The sequence below is a fragment of the Leiobunum rupestre genome, chromosome 10 (genome assembly GCF_980474605.1).
Source record: "Leiobunum rupestre chromosome 10, qqLeiRupe1.1.hap1, whole genome shotgun sequence".
Taxonomy (NCBI): Eukaryota; Metazoa; Arthropoda; class Arachnida; order Opiliones; family Sclerosomatidae; genus Leiobunum; species Leiobunum rupestre.
Window position 1 is genome coordinate 34,619,433 of NC_143393.1, and position 18,099 is coordinate 34,637,531.

The 18,099-nt window shown below is 36.2% G+C and overlaps 2 protein-coding genes across 2 annotated transcripts; both read left to right on the top strand.

The window, feature by feature from the left end:
• Positions 1-591: 591 nt before the first annotated feature.
• On the top strand, positions 592-17,863 carry LOC149925504 (uncharacterized). The gene is made up of 3 exons (XM_090159719.1): positions 592-747; positions 2,268-4,534; positions 17,438-17,863. The coding sequence occupies exon 2, from the start codon at positions 2,333-2,335 to the stop codon at positions 4,520-4,522; it is 2,190 nt and encodes a 729-aa protein (XP_090015845.1). The 5' UTR covers positions 592-747; positions 2,268-2,332; the 3' UTR covers positions 4,523-4,534; positions 17,438-17,863.
• On the top strand, positions 9,970-17,863 carry LOC149925505 (uncharacterized). Its single transcript, XM_090161767.1, has 2 exons — positions 9,970-9,973; positions 16,272-17,863. The coding sequence occupies exons 1-2, from the start codon at positions 9,970-9,972 to the stop codon at positions 17,432-17,434; spliced, it is 1,167 nt and encodes a 388-aa protein (XP_090017893.1). The 3' UTR covers positions 17,435-17,863.
• Positions 17,864-18,099: the final 236 nt, after the last annotated feature.

Consider the following 18,099-nt stretch of genomic DNA (forward strand, 5'->3'; position numbering starts at 1 on the left):
CGAAAGTAATAAAAGGTAACAAAACTGATCTAGGCGTAACAAAATAATGTGGTTGACGTATGCGTAATGTTTTGGATCATGTGAACGAGTATTGTATATCTATTGGCTGACCAGAGAATCGCCAGCGAACCTCGCGTGTGAAAATAGAGAGAAATCCCATTCGCAGCGAGGTGTAGCTTTCTCGCTCGCGAAAATAAAAAAAAATCACGGCGCAAGCGCGCGCAAAAATTTCGCGCGAAACTCGCTCGAGACCGTATGTGTGCATCCGCCTTAAGTGTATTAAGCACTCCGTTTGCAGATGATACTGAATTAGCCAATAATGTCAATTCTGATGTAAATAGGGCTAACATACAATTGGACCTAGATAACGTCGTTGATTGGATTGACAAATATGATTTGAAATTTAATGCAACAAAAAGTGCCGTCCGTCACGTGGGTAACTACAATGCTCGTCATACATATACAATTGTGGGAGACCTCATTCCTAGTGTACCTGTCCTACGCGATCTTGGGATTCTTTTTGATGAAAATCTAAAATTCTACCAGCATACCCAGAATTAAATCTTTATTTTATTTTAAGATTGTCGCGAGTCCTACTTCATTTCAAAGGTTTTTTTGCAAAAACAAATTTGGGCGACCTGACGGCCGCTGTGAAAATATTCAAGTTACTCCACAAATAAAATTACTCGTAATTCCTAAAAGAAGTACCTCTACTACTATGAAATATTCCATATTACATTAATAAAGGTAGGCGTAATACTTTCAATTAAAGTTTTTCCGTTATTAGATTTTGATCAAATAATTTGAATATAAATTGAGTTAAACCTCGGTCACGAAAAAATCGTATCTTTAAATATTCAACACGTTTCCGATAAAACAGGTGCACCTAAACCACTACGGAACATTTTTTTTATTCACATGAACTGAACCATAAAATACAAAATAACTTATTTTCACACCCCGAAATAACTTATTTTGTTTTTTGACACCAGTCAATGTGCCAGAATTCTGAAAGTTGTAAATATAGTTTTTTTACGGTGCAGTATAGTACCGAAGAAACGGAATTAATCTATGACCATAATTACGGCGAAAACGTGTTGTTAATTTTCCGGAAAAATTTCCATAAAATTTTCCGCAAATCGTAAAAATAAAAAATTGATACAGAAATTACTTTTTAAGGGTTTTTAATCGTTTTAACTTTTTAATGATATAAAATATCTAATAACAGTAAACATACTACAAAACATTTATAGTGTGACATTGTTAATCAATTTAATACTAGTCTAGAGGTTAAGATTTACTTTTAGATTCGAAAAAATTAGGCGAAAATTCCGCTTTATTTAAATTAAACTAATCATGGAATGAAAACTTTTTTTTTTATTCAGAAAAATACGGAAAATTTTCCGGAAAAAAGCCTCGGTCATTTTCCAGAGTACCTGAGGACGAATATTTAAATTGGTACTATTGCATTGCTCAAATTAAGATAATGATTAAATTAACGTTAAAAAGTAAAATCAAAATAACACCGAATTTAAACTTTTATTGTTTAAAATTATTACAAACTTCGCATAAACAGTTAAAAGGCATCTAAAATCTTATTTAAATAATTTCCTAACCAACGCCTGGTTAAAAAGTCTTAACCCAATCCTACGCACTGTGATAATTATTCAAATATTACACAAACTGCGAGCTAATTTTGCAAAATTTCTGACCCCAAGGCACTTATTAAGCCATTCTAAAATGCGTTTAATGTTATAAAAATGTAACGGCTGGTGCTTTTCTCAATTTGAAATTGAATGAGAAAGCCATAAAGTAAACGACTCGCGTAGAGTGGAAGGCCCTTTGGAAGCGCGTGAAACATTAATCCTTACGGGCCCACTTGTTTTCAAGGCGTGATTAAATATAGTGCGAAGAGTGATGGTGTTGTTTTTCAATTTTTAAGAGTATACATTTTTTTATCCAGATATTGTACTATAACTTTAGACTAACTTGTTTATTTCACGTCTTGAAAACCAGACGTTGCGTACAAAAAGTGTTAACAAGTTTCTCTGATAGCCTTCCACTCTATGTGAGTGGGTTACTCTATGGACAAAGCTTAGTTATTTTTCATGTTTTCCTTCATTTAGCCTATTTGGTTACCGCTATTTGCCCTTAAATTTCCCTGGTTCTTCTGATGTTAATCAACAATATTAAATTTCATTCGTCACTTTCATAAAGGTTGCCCGCCGAATCCATTTACTGCTAATCTTGGAATTCTTTTTGTTAAGGCGTTACAAATCCTCCCGAGACCGATTCCAAAAGAGACCAAAGGTTAAAGCTTGAAACTGGCCAAATGAGCAGCCGAGAAGGGAAGAAACACAAGCGCACTGAGTGCAATATCCACAAAAGAACTCACACGAGCGAAAAACCCTTTCAATGTGACCAATGTAGAAAAACATTTTCACGAAAGATCCATTTGATTATCCACAAAAGAACTCACACGAGCGAAAAACCCTTTCAATGTGACCAATGTAGAAAAACATTTTCACGAAAGATCCATTTGATTATCCACAAAAGAATTCACACGGGCGAGAAACCCTTTCAATGTGACCAATGTATTTTCGCATTTGCGCAAAAACACGTTTTGATTTCCCATAAAGGAACACACACGGCCGAAAAACCCTTCAAATGCGACCAATGTAATTACGCATCTGCACGAAAAACCGATTTGATTTCCCGTAAAAGAACTCACACGGGCGAAAAACCCTTTCAATGTGACCAATGTAATTACGCATCTGCACAAAAAAGCCTATTGACATCCCACAAAAGAACTCACACCGGCGAAAAACCGTTTCAATGTGACCAATGTCATTACGCATCTGCACAAAAAAGGCTATTGACATGCCACAAAAGAACTCACACCGGCGAAAAACCCTTTCATTGTGACCAATGTAATTTCGCATTTGCGCAAAAAAACGTTTTGATTTCCCATAAAAGAACTCACACCGGCGAAAAACCCTTTCAATGTGACCAATGTAATTACGCATCTGCACGAAAATCGGATTTTAGTTACCACAAAAGAACTCACACAGGCGAAAAGCCCTTTCAATGTGACCAATGTAATTACGCATCTGCACGAAAACGCGATTTGATTTCCCACAAAAGAACCCACACCGGCGAAAAACCCTTTAAATGTGACGAATGTCATTACGCATCTGCACACAAAAGGCTATTGACATGCCACAAAAGAACTCACACCGGCGAAAAACCCTTTCAATGTGACCAATGTAATTTCGCATTTGCGCAAAAAAACGTTTTGATTTCCCATAAAAGAACTCACACCGGCGAAAAACCCTTTCAATGTGACCAATGTAATTACGCATCTGCACTAAAAAACCATTTGATTTCCCACAAACGAACTCACACGGGCGAAAAACCCTTTCAATGTGACCAGTGTAATTACGCATCTGCACGAAAAAGCCAATTGACATCCCACAAAAGAACTCACACGGGCGAAAAACCCTTTCTATGTGACCAGTGTAATTACGCATCTGCCAGAACAGCCGATTTGATTATCCACAAAAGAACTCACACGGGCGAAAAACCCTTTAAATGTGACCAATGTAATTACGCATCTGCACAAAGAAGCCAATTGACATCCCACAAAAGAACTCACACGGGCGAAAAACCTTTTCAATGTGATCAATGTAATTACGCATCTGCACAAAAAACCGTTTTGATTATGCACAAAAGAACTCACACGGACGAAAAACCCTTTAAATGTGACCAGTGTAATTACGCATCTGCACGAAAAAGCCAATTGACATCCCACAAAAGAACTCACACGGGCGAAAAACCCTTTAAATGTGACCAATGTAATTACGCATCTGCACACAAAAGCCAATTGGCATCCCACAAAAGAACTCACACGGGCGAAAAACCCTTCCAATGTGACCAATGTAATTACGCATCCGCACGAAAAACTAATTTGAATTTTCATAAAAGAGCTCACGCACAAAGGGTAAGGTCACACAAGTTCCCAGTTCGCGAACAGAACTTTGCCTCGAAAAGAACCCTTCGAACTCACCTTCGAATTCATGGTCTTCTCGAAAACCAAAGTCACTCTTCGACCAGTCACGAACGAGATACGAGACACCTAAGTTCGTCACGACCACGGCTGATTGAGCGCCTTTGTAGTAAATGGGGAGTGAGGTCTTGCTTGTTGCAACTTCGACGCGTCACAAATAAACAAATTCAATCTTACACCGACAACCCCGACTCCGCCCATGTCGTACAACCCGAAGTCCCCGACTCAACCGTGACCCGACTCGTTAAGAGGGAAGTTATCATTGGCAATGAAGACCTCTCAGTCGATATCAGGGCCATCAAAGAAGAGCCCGTTTATGACTTCCTGGAGCTTGTGGGTGTTCCGTCAGTCGTCAAATTAGAAGAGTTGGGATATCGGCCAATTGGGGATAACAACCAGGGTGTCTCAATGAGCACGAACACTCTTGTCAAGGTCGAATGCGGTTCTGAATTTTAGAAGCCAACTTACGTGGCTTTTCTGTCATTTTAAAATCATGTTTTTATTTGTTATATATTCCAAGACATTTTGCCTTTTTTGATTTTTTCAGACATTGTTCATAAATTGAACGAGATTGCTTGGTTTTTTCTTACTTACGTATTCAGTTTTATTTTGAACCCAATGAAAGGGTTTTTCTTACGATCAGTCCTTTTAGAATTTAATTCCTGTCAAATTCGGTTCTGGAAAATGAAACCTATTTAGAATAAAACCTACGAAACTTTCCCCGTCGCTCTCCAGACTCCTGTATTTTCATTGAAGAGTAAAGACACAATCAATAAGAACGAAAAGTATTGATTGAAAGTATCTTTTACAACAGAACGATAATTATATCACCACCCAAATTGTCTAATATGGGTTCTTAGTTCACATTGATCCAAAGGATTGTAAACAGCAGTTGTTGCGTATAAACGGCTAAATAATTAATAAATGCTTTGAAAAAACCTATTCTCAGGCCACAAAGGAATAAAATTAAAGATTTGAAAGATAATTTTTTAAAGTAATAACTTTGATTTATTTACTTATTAATTTAAATTTAAGTTAATTTATCGAAGCTTGCCTAACGTGGCCATGGGGTTTAGCTGTTTATACAAAATAATATTAATAATTAGCTAGGCCCAAGTCATCGAACCCAGCTCCTTTCGCTGCGAGGTGAAAGGGTTAACCGCCAGCCCACTCTAGTCCCGACACCCTAGGCAAGGAATGAAAATATGTTTGGTAGGTTTAAGCTAAGGAAGTTAGAGTACCTTAATAAAGGATCTCTCGCTCGGCCAACCATTTATTGATGCTTACAGCTAACGTCACCGGAAATGCCTCGCAAATCTTTCCGATTCGTCTAGGTCATGTTCGGAAACTAAGCTGAAAGGTTCAAAGCCTTCTGTGGAAAACTAAGAAAGTACTTGCGCACAGTGTTTCCAAATGCCCCAAAAACGGCAGAATTGCAGAAAATGCTATAATTTAAATAATATTTGCATATTTGGTATTAAATTGAACGCTGAATTAACGGAGAACCAACATTTTTTAGCTGCGCCCCCTAGCGGCGAAGTTAGCTTCCCTTTGGGAGGACAAGGTTTTTGTTGGTGACATTCGATAGCCCGTAATGGCGTTATTATGTAGTATTAAATTAATGTACATGGGTTTCTTTATTTTTTGTCTACATTAAATTTTTGTGTCCAGAAACCTCGTTTTCAGGCAGGTTTACACGCATTTTATTCGGAAAGTACAAACCTATATTTTTTTAAAAGCCCTCTAGTAAACATCCAAATATGTCCATTCCAGAATGATGATAAGTTTCCCTTCGCGGCTTTTCTTGAAAGTCGAGTTTCCAAATGTGGCAATATGCGACTGAATTTCACGCCCAATTTTGGCTATATACAATTATATACGAAATTATATTTCGCCAAATAAATTAGTGTCACCACTATAGCTAAATCTAATATGAGCAACCTATATTATATTGGTACAAAATTAATAAATAACACTTGTAGTAATGTTATAAGTAATAAACGAATGTGAGTTTTATTCGCTTTTTAATGTACAGAGATATTGCATACACATTTAAACTATGTCCTCGGCCGTTAAACTCAATGAAAAATCCAACCGATCTAGATCGTGATGATTATTTTCGGTATTCGATTCGTCTTCGCTATCTACGCCTTCCTCAGAAAAATTTATAAAATTAGGGTAAGTCGGCTTTTCGGGTACGGGGTACCTTAAGTAAGTTGATCACTGCTTTTACAAGTGGAGTTTTCTTCCGTTTAACTGCCCTTTTATAGAGGGAAAAGCTAGAAACTATGGGGTCGCTTGAGTCCATTTCTCGGTTTAATACGTCCCTCAAATTATTGACACGAGACGTTTTCCTGGAATGCATTTCCCTGTCACGATGGTAAAGTTTGTTTCGTGACTCACTGGCTTGTTCGCTAAGCATTCCAATTGGTAACTTAGCTTTGTCAATAATGGTTTCCCCGTGCGCAAGAATTTTGTGTAAGGTGACGGGTAAGTAGAACCAATTATAATGTTGCAACGTGTTTAATAATAAACTCTTGACAAAACTGGCCGATTTTTCCGGAATCTGTAGGGAGATTCGATGATATTGCGCGTATAATTACGTGCAAACCTTCGACAAGCCAGTTTTCAATACACGGAATTTCGGAAAATAACTTTTGATTTAATGGATAAAAGGCTCTTCTGTTTGCATTTCCGTCGTTGCTTGTGCCAGATCCACCTGAATTTGGAAAGTCTACCCTTAAAGACAGCTTCTCCCACATCGTACGCTGAATATCTGGCGTTCTTCTTTTAAATAACGGATTTTTATCTCCTCCCTTAACCCTCCAAGTTTTCAGTCCATCGACGTTGCGGTATGCCAAATGTAAACAAAACTCCAAAAATCAAATCCAGGCATGCAAAGGGCTTACTCCATACTGTAAAAGAGAGTCATCTTTTGGTTTATAATCTTGACGTCGAATGTCATTAAACTGCGCAGGTGTCGCCCCACATATCGGACAGCATTGTTGCGACGAAGCACCGGAAATAATGCTAAGTGCATTTCCATCGATTACCGCGAGATTGAGTTCATACGCGACTGATACAGATATGCCCATAATATTAGTCAATTTGATTTCTGACCCAATCTCTTTCTGCTAAAATAGATTCTTTTGATTCTTTAATAAATTGTATTCTTAATGGTCGACAGAAGCGTACGGACTGCGGGGTTAGGTTACTCCAAATGGTATGTCCAATTTCTGATTTCAATTTCAAAGGAATAATTGTCGTTACAAAGAGGGAAGCGTCGCTGGATTCGTAAGAACTTGCAAATTTCTGTGTATATTGTGACTGGTCAAAACCCCAACAAACTGACAAATTAAGTCGTAAATTATCGAGGTGTAGAACTTCGACGTACCTAACAAAATATTCTTCTTGTAGTTTTAATAATCGCCTTACTGTGTGGTCTAAGAGCGCTTGAAGTGACACGAACGGGACAGTTTCTGACACATGATCAATTGCCGGTCTGCATTGTTCTGTAACACTAAGTACCTTTTTATATGACGGAAAGAGAGACGATCCGTGTAGTAGAGCAGTTTGTCTAATCATATGATAAGAATTAACCGACAAATTCCCGTCTAAAATAAGAGCAAGAGCTTCGTCGTCGGTACAATGAAACGTGTGTTAATGAAGTGTTCGGCTCAAAACTATTTAAAAGAGGCTTTGGAACGGTATAATAAGACTGAATCCACAAATGATGCCTCCTTTCAAAGGTAGTCATCTTTCTACCAGTCTGTTTCCACCAACGGTTGTAAGTTTTTCTTTCAGTTGCAACAGATTCTCTTAAACATTCCATTTGAAATATCGACGGCTTTTTCTTTATGAGAGTACCAAGTAACGTTCTCACAGCTGAAACACGGTCATCGAGGTTTGTATATTTCTTGAAAATCGTAACTAATTACCTTTTAGTATTAGGTTCTGAGATAGTGGTCGCTGAAGTTGTACTATCGTTGGTCGAAGACGTACTTGGAATAGTAGAATTAAACGAGTCGTTTGGGGGTGTACGCAAAGGCGTTGCTTCTAACGTAATGTCTTTATTGCTATTTAAAACAACAACATTTTGAACAGGCGCGTTTTCCATGATGCTTATTTAAACAGATATTTGCTGACTACTTTCGTTAATTTATTGCGTTTTGCCGAACACTGCAGTCGCGTCGTATCGAAAGCTTCTCCGGTGAAAGACGATCAAATTCTGTTAAAAAATTACATCACCGCGTGGGGTTACGCAGGTCACTAATTTGTGTTTTACGTTTGAAGCATTTTTCCCAATAACATTTTTCTAGCCCAATGTGGCGGCTTAGGTCGAGTTCTTTGGAAAAAATCGTACACTTTTGAAACTCTACTTTCAAGAAAAGCCGCGAAGGGAAACTTATCATAATTCTGGAATGGACATATTTGGATGTTTACTAGAGGGCTTTGAAAAAATTATAGGTTTGTACTTGCGCCTTTCCGAATAAAATACGTGTAAACCTGCCTGAAAACGAGGTTTCTGGACACAAAAATTGAATGTAACCAAAAAATAAAGAAACCCATGTACATTAATTTAATACTACATAATAACGCCATTACGGGCTATCGAATGTCACCAACCAAAACCTTGTACTCCCAAAGGGAAGCTAACTTCGCCGCTAGGGGGCGCAGCTAAAAAATGTTCGTTCTCCGTTAATTCAGCGTTCATTTTAATACCAAATATGCAAATATTATTTAAATTATAGCATTTTCTCAAATTCTGCCGTTTTTTGGGCATTTGGAAAAATTGTGTTGCGGAACATTTCACTCATTCACACGAAGTATCCATGTGGTAATTGCCCCGTAGCCATAAATAAAAACCACATTTTTTGATTTTACTAAAATAATAAATGTCCCGCCCAATTTTGTAGAATCCCAATCCGTTTCATATTTCTTTCCATTTTTGATATTATTGTTCACTAGGTTTTCATTAAACATCTGAAAAACTAATTGAAGGGTAGTCGCTATTTACAAACTGTTCTCTTAACAAATTTTTATCACTCGTAGGATTATTTTTTAAGGGCTTTAGTATTCCAATTTTTATATTTCTTTGGTGGGACGATTGAAAATTTAGAAACATTTTGGCGTGGGTATCTTTTGGGTACGAAGTATATAGTTGATGGTTTTATTATCATGTTTCAATAAAATATCAAGAAATGGTAAACTCTTTTCTCTTTCACCTTCGAATGTTAATTGTATATCTTTTCGTATTTTATTCACTATTGTTAACAAATCATCAACTTCTAACAATTTACTTTTAATTAGAAGCACGTCATCCATAAAATGTCTCCATAACTTAACGTTGAATGAATGAATTAATATTTATTTTCCCTTTAAAATACAAATCCCTTTTATAACTGGGAGGAAACCATTTACTGGATTCGCGGGGAAAAACATAAAACGAAATACGCTAGCACTTTAAATACAAATATAAAATGCGCCAAAAATAAAAACAATGAAATTAAATTAAAAAATTTAAAAATTTAAAAAAATAAAAATTTAAAAGGATGATATATACAACCAATATACAGACACAACACAAACCAAAATGTCAAGAGATCAATTTTTCCTTTTTAACTGTAAACCCCACCCCCAACGACCAAGAATCCTTTTGGTAACAAGAATATCCTGCCATCCGGCACACCCAGTCCCCAAGCCCAGCATGGTCATGGTTTTGCGCTTGTTGCAGCCTACTTCCAGGGGCTCTTTTAACCCATCGTTATAAAATGGGGGAAAAAACAGCCATACTTCTCAATTCTTCCCCCACAACTCCTTTAATGTTTTGCGTAACCTTTTGAAACCCCCTGTAAAGCAACTACGAGACCCAAATAAGTCAGCATTGTGACGCTCTTTACTAAATGGGTGAGTCTTCGAAAAGGCTTCAATGAGCGAATTTGTGTTAAAAAAAAAACTGAAGAACATCCAATGCCGAGCTAGTGAACTGGAGATATTTTACATTTAACACATCGCGTGGAAGCCCTCTTGAAACGACCACCATTTTGAAAAGCTACGGTTTGAGAGTACATCATGGAAATTAGGCAATCCCATTGAATTATTTATTCACCCTGGCAGTTTCTTTTTGTCAATATCATAGCCTGGATTTTAGTTCGAAGGGGCCCAAAATTTAAAAAAAACGGTAAGGGCGCGTGATCTCTTATGGCACTGATCAAAGCATCTAGCTCATGGATTACCTTGCAAATAGAAAGAAAAAAAATCACAAAGGGAAAGAAGTCCATCGTGTAAAGGGACCAAAACCCTGAACCCTAGAAGAAGTTAAAGATATTACTCAACTTACGACTTACTGGGACTAACAGGTTTTCGAGAATAAAACAAAAATGCGAAACTTCAACTTCATATTTACTTATTTTGCAATTATATGACCATTAATTATTCAACAACCACCGTAGGTAAGCTTTAGAGATCTCAACTAATCAGACCTTATAAAAGCAAGCTTCTTAAAAAGATGACGTATTTAAAATTAATGGAAAATTAGCATTATCTGACTCTGGAGGAGTTGTATCCATTTTCACGTAATAAATAAATCTACTAAAATGACAACGAACGATCTCTTCTAAGAGCCAGGGCTAAAAACCCCAAAGCCGCTATATTCGGTAGACAACTCATCGGTATTACGCCCTTGATCTCACGCTACTGCTTACTTAAAAACATTTAAAATCCAGATTAAAAATATGGGTTACAGTCGCCAAAATACCACCACAAGTTCGGTTGTAATATGATTATTGCAAGAAGTATTTTATTTCCTAAATTTCTGTTTTTTGCATCAAAATACTACAAAATAGTTTTTAAAATAAAATGCTAAATACTTTTTCTAAATAATATTTGAAATAAAATACACAAGCCCGTAGCCAGAACATTTATTCGTAGGGGACACTATATCTTTCTGTAAGTGGCCATATTTTTCCAAAATTAAAAAAAATGGGGCTGCGAAAACTGGAATAAGTGAAAATTACGAAATACTTTTCCCTTGAGGTTAATGGTTATAGTAAGTGTAAGGAGCTGTTGGCTCGCGTGGCTTGCAGGGCTTGCCACCAGCCTCCTACGCATTGTAACCCGGCCACCTGAATTAATAGCTTTAAAAGTCGCTAGATGATTTAAGCCTAAGGTGATGCCTTGGGTATTAGCCTAGCTGATTACCCCCCCCTCCCTACCCTTACTTAAACCGAAACTTAGAAATGGATGAAAATAGCTTTGACTGTACTAAACTGATTACGTAATTGAGTGCAGATTTAGCACTACAAAAATTTGTACTCTAATATTGCTCTACTTGGTGTACAGAGCACATGGAATTTGCTATTAAGTTTTTAGTGTGTTTTAAGTTTCGTCAGGGCGTGTGACCGCAAATAGGTGATTATGAAAAAGAATTCCGCGCAGAGGCTCACGGGAGTTGGTTATTTTTTGACAAAGCGTCGGCTGCTTAAATTCGTCTGCACCTACCGAGGCCCGCGGTCGTCCGCGTTTAGTAAAAAGCACCAACCATGGATTGATTGTTTGAAAAGTTAGTATTTTTCTAAAATTATTAAAAATACATAAAGTTAACAAATTTATTATATATCTTTTTATTTCTTATAGTTCTAGACCAAGTATTGTTAAGAAACAAGCCCAATTTTAATAGAAGACACAAGGTTATATTTACATACATGTTTCCATTATTCCTGAAAATGAATTAAAATCAATTTGGATAGAATTTAAAAATATTTCATTTAATAAATCAATTACCTTAATTTAACGACTTTGCAAACTTCTCTCAAAACGAAAAACGAAAAATCCTTTCGATTGAACAATGAAATAATAGAAATCTCGCTAACCCTTGCCCAACTAGCCAGACGAATTTACAAAAGGGCCAATTTTGATACTTTCAACTTGGTAGTACTCAACCAAATCACGTGACCACCGATATTTTTCATAATCACCTATTGTAAATTCACAATATTCGATTTTTTCAACTGACCAAAACTTTAAATGCAAACAAGGAAAAAATACGATATTCGTCTTAATAACAATTTGCGATCGCATCGGGCGGGATTCTAACCCGAGCCATCCTGTATGACAGGCGGACGACCTACCACAGAACCACCAAACAAGTTACGGTTTAATGAAAATTATAAGCTCAGCTTAAAAGGAAGAGTATATTAATAGTTTTTAAACTCAAAATCTTTTTACGTATGAAAATTTAAAGGTCAGCAGATAAGATGGTTAAAGGGTAGAACCCGTGATTGGTTCACCTAGTTAGTTTTTTGTCATTTATTTCGTTTTTTCTGTCGTAAATTTGTATCTATTCTGTGTTTAGCGTATTTAGTTTTCAAGCGTAATGGTTCATTTATGAAGAAAATTTCGAGTTGTATACATCGTGCTCTTATACATTATGTTGGTCTGGTTTTTAACTGGGTCGTCATTACTTCGTAATTTATTTTAAACGTTTTCTTGACGGATTAAGATGTTTAATGCAGTTCATGAATTGGATTTGTTTGTTTTTATTTATAAAGAACCCTAACTATACCGTCTATGGTCATTAATTGTACGTTGTAAGCCGTGTATTGCTAACGGTAAGGTGTTTTTCGTTTTTCCTTTCACATAATGTTTTAAACTTTCGATACTTGGGTTTATTTATTCTTGATTTCAAAGTATTTGGATTAACTTGTTTCTTGGTTGAATATTCTTTTATATTTTTCTATTGGTTATTTTTGTTGTTGTTTAGCACGTCTAACTCACTGTTGTAACTACTTAATTTATAAGATATTTAAAAAAAATTATTTAATGATAAGACACGATACTTCATGACTAAATTTAGATAGAGGACCATTAGACATAAAAAATTGGGGAGATTTTAAAATTAATCAGTAAGATTATTAAAAAAAAATTTAAAAAATAAAATGAAAAGTGTATGTCGGTTTTTTATATATAAAAAAAATTGTAGAAATTTTAATATAATTGTAAGATGTAATCAGAAGGATTTTTGGGACCTGACGAGGAACTACGGTTCGAAAGCTTGTCCGCTTTTAAATGTTTTTATTTTATATATTGTAAATATCTTAAAAATAACAATGACTAAAAGTCTTAAAATTAATACTTAATTTATAATATTCTGAAAAATTAAACTCGGTTGTTTCGTCTCAATTATTTTAATTATAAAATTGAATTTTTATACCGGGCGGGATTGAACCAGCATTACGTTTTTAGTAAATAACTCTGAATTGCGGACAATGCGGAGGTATATCTTAACAGCTAGTTGTGTGTTTCGAGGCACTCCACCCCAGTACGCTCCCCAACCCCTTTTACCCATGTGATAATTACCGTGGTACCCTTTTCCCCAAAGTAGAACCACCCCAGTAAGGCCCTTCCTCCCATGTGATAATTACCAGGGTACCCCTCCCCCTTTTGCGCATGTGATAATTACCGTGGCTGGGTTGGGGATCTCTCCAAGTTCCGATTCTCTTCCTGTTAAAATCTTGCTGTTTCCTTTGCGTTCTCTGGTTTTGTTGTTCGTCCGTCGAGGGGGGTGGAAAAATCGGGTGTCGGAAATGTAGGCTTGGTAGTATATTTTACTTGTGGTTATATTTTCTCCGGGGTTTGATAGGTGGCGCTATTTTCTAGCGGAGGGGTTTCTGTTTCTACCCTTTTTGGATGACTTTCAATTTTTCGTCCTTGGCAACTAAGTTTGAGGGATTTTCCAGAGCTGAGTCTGACCTTTCACACTGTAAGGCAGGGGTTAGGTCGGCCGCTACATAGTTTGCGTGGAAAAGGGGGGGAAATTCGGACGCTCTTTCCTGTTGGAACTGTCGCCTCATGGTGCAATCTGACCTTCTGGGTGGATTTTCCATTTTTCTGGGTGCCGGATTGTTTAACGGGGGGAAAGTAACACTAAGGTGGGACAATGAATAGAATATATTCACAAAATGATGGTTTTAAATAAACTTTTCCGTTTTATGGGTTTTTTAATTTAATTTTAATATTTAGAAGTTTAAAATTATATCCATCTTCTGGGATTTTTCTGGGGCTTTTTAACCATACCACGCATGACATACCAAGTATCGTAGGGGTTAATCAAGTGTATTGAAGGATTTTTAATAAGTTGGGGATCTTTGCTTAGATTTGAATCACTTAATGTACATTATAGGAAAATACCAAATATATGCTTATGGGATACACAAAACGAATGATTTTTAAAAATACAAAAAAATAAAAAAAATAAAATGTTTTTTTTTGGTTTATATCTCGCCATATGACGCCACAGGGGTAACATTGTATGTTATTTAATTTTGTTGTCGAGAGTCCTACTTTATTCCACAAGTTTCTTTGCAAAAACAAATTTCGGCGACATGACGGCTGTAAAAATATTCAAGTTACTCCACAAATAAAATAACTCGTAATTCATAAAAGAAGTACCTCTACTACTATTAAATATTCATAATAACATTAATAAAGGTAGGCGTAATACTTTCAATTAATTTTGTTTTATTATGAGGATGCATAGAACCATTATTAAATTTGATAAAAATCATTTAAATATATTGAGCTAAACCTCGGTCACGAAAAAATCGCTTCTTTAAAAATTCAACGCGTTTCCGATAAAACCAGTGCACCTAATAAACCACTATGGAATCTATTTTCTTTATTCACATGAACTGAGCCATAAAATTCAAAAGTAACTTATTTTCTCACCCCGAAATAATTTGTTTAGTTTTTTGATACCAGTCAATGTGCCAGAATTCTGAAAGTTGGAAAGATATTTTTTACGGTGCAGTAGCGTACCGACGAAACGGAATTAATCTATGGGCGTAACTACGGCGTATAACGTTACAAATTCCTTTTAAATAGTGTTGTTAATTTTCCATTAAAATTTCCGCAAATCGTAAAAAATAAAAATTGAAACTTAATTACTTTTTAAGGGTTTTTAATGTTTTTCACTTTTTATCGATATAAAATGTCTAATAAGAGTAAACATACTATAAAACATTTATAGTGTTACATTATTAATCAGTTTAATACTAGTCTAGAGTTTTACTTATAGATTCGAAAAAATTAGGCGAAAATTCCGCTTTATTTAAATTTGCAAACAATATTAGACTAATCATGGAAAACTTTCCAAGTTACAGCACTACTTTTGAATTTAAATAAAATAACAGACCAAAATCTACAACTGTGCGTTGTTTTGACACGATTACCCATAAATAATATTCCTTAAAAACGTATTTTCTACATTCCAGAATAATCTACAACCGAGTATCCGATACCCGAGGACGAATATTTTAATTGGTACAATTGCACTGCTCAAATTAAGATACTGATTAATTTAACGTTAAAAAGTAAAACAAAAATACCACCGATTTTAAACTTTTATTGTTTGAAATTATTACAAACTTCGCATAAACCGTTATACGGCTTCTAAAACCTGATTGAAATAATTTCCTAACCAAGGCCTGGTTTAAAGAGTCTTCACCCAATCCTACGCACTGTGATAATTATCCAAAAATTACACCAACTGCGAGCTAATTTTGCAAAAATGCTGACCACGAGGCACTTATTAAGCCATTCTAAAATGCGTTTAATGTTATAAAAATATAACGACTGGTGCCTTACTCAATTGGAATCGAATGAGAAAGCCATAAAGTAAACGACTCGCGTAGAGTGAAAGGCCCAATGGAAGCACGTGAAACATTAATCCTAACGGGCCAACTTATTTTCGGGGCGTTATTAAATATAGTGCGAATAGCGATGGTGTTGTTTTTCCATTTTTTAGAGTATAAACCTACTTTTTATCCAGATATTGTGCAATAACTTTAGACCAACTTGTTTATTTCACGCCTTGAAAACCAGACGTTGCGTACAAAAAGTGTTAACAAGTTTCTCTGATAGCCTTCCACTCTATGGAGAAAACTTTAGCCTATTTTGTTTCCGTTATTTGCCCTTAAATTTCCGAGGCATTTCCCTGGTTCCTCTGATGTTAGTCAACAATATTTTATTTCATTCGTCACTTTCATAAAGGTTGCCCGCCGAATCCATTTCCTGCTAATCTTGGAATTATATTTTGTTCAGGCGTTACAAATCAGCACAGTCGTAGCAGCGAGACCGATTCCAAAAGTTAAAGCTTGAAACTGGCCAAATGAGCAGCCGAGAAGGGAAGAAACACAAGCGCACTGAGTGCATTATCGACAAAAGAACTCACATGAGCGAAAAACCCTTTCATGTGACCAATGTAATTTCGCATTTGCGCAAAAAAACGTTTTGATTTCCCATAAAAGAACTCACACCGGCGAAAAACCCTTTCAATGTGACCAATGTAATTTCGCATTTGCACAAAAAAACGTTTTGATTTCCCATAAAAGGACTCACACGGGCGAAAAACCCTTCAAATGCGACCAATGTAATTACGCATCTGCACGAAAAAGCTATTTGATTTACCACAAAAGAACTCACACGGGCGAAAAACCGTTTCAATGTGACCAATGTAGTAAAACATTTTCACAAAAGATCCATTTGATTACCCACAAAAGAATTCACACGGGTGAGAGACCCTTTAAATGTGACCAATGTAAATACGCATCTGCACGAAAAACCAATTTGATTTCCCACAAAACAACCCACAGCGGAGAGAAACCCTTTCAATGTGACCAATGTATTTACGCATCTGCACGAAAAACCAATTTGATTATCCACAAAAGAACTCACACGGGAGAAAAACCCTTTAAATGTGACCAATGTAATTACGCATCTGCGCGAAAAACCGATTTGAGTTACCACAAAAGAACTCACCACGAAATATCCCGTCACGCTCAAAGGGTAAGGTCCCACAAGTTCCCAATTCGCGACCAGAACTTCACCTCGAAAATAACCCTTCGAATTCATGGTCTTCTCGCGAACCAAAGGGACTCTTCGACCAGTCACGAACGAGATCCGGGACACCGAAGGGCGTCACGACCACAGCTGATTGAGCGCCTTTGTCGTCAATGGGGAGTTAGGTCTTGCTTGGTGCAACTTCGACGCGTCACAAATAAACAAATTCAATCTTACACCGACAACCCCGACTCCGCCCACGTCGTACAACCCGAAGTCCCCGACTCAACCGCGACCCAACCCGTTAAGAGGGAAGCGATCCTTGGCCATGAAAACCTCTCAGTCGATATCAGGGCCATCAAAGAAGAGCCCCTGTATGACTTCATGGAGCTGGTGGGTGTTCCGTCAGTCGTCAAATTAGAAGAGTTGGGATATCGGCCAATTGGGGAAAACAACCACTGTGTCTCAATCAACACGAACACTCTTGTCAAGGTAGAATGCGGTTCTGAAGAACAATCTCCTGAATTTTAGAAGCCAACTTTTCTGTCATTTTAAAATCATGTTTTTATTTGTTCTCAACTAATTAGGACATATTCCAAGACATTTTGCCTTTTTTGATTTTTTAGACATTTTTTATAAATTGAACGAGATAATTGCTTGCTTTTTTTCTTACTCAAGTATTCCGTTTTATTTTGAACCAAATGAAAGGGTTTTTCTTCCGATCAGTCCTTTCAAAACACAATTCCTGTTTAAGAAGACTACATGCAAATGCGGTTCTGAAGAATGAAACATCCCAATTTAGAATAAAACCTACGAAAGTTTCCCCCGTCGCGCTCCAGACTCCTGTGTTTTCATTTTCATTGAAGAGTAACGACACAGTCAATAAGAACGAAAATCAGAGTATACAATATTTTAAACTGTACAGAAAAGTATTGATTAAAAGTATCTTTTACATCAAAACGATAATTATATCGCGGGCACCAAATTGTCTAATATGGGTTCTTAGTATACAATGATCCAAAGGATTGTAAACAGCAGTTTTTGTATAACGGCTAATTAATTAATAAATGCTTTGAAAAAACCTATTCTCAGGCCACAAAGGAATAAAATTAAAGATTTGAAAGATAATTTTTAAAGTAAGAACTTTGATTTATTTACTTATTAATTTAAATTTAAGTTAATTTATCGAAGCTTAC

What these genes read in the sequence shown, in the direction of transcription:
- LOC149925504 (XM_090159719.1), top strand. Translation starts at nt 2,333, where the DNA reads ATGAGCAGCCGAGAAGGGAAGAAACACAAGCGCACTGAGTGCAATATC.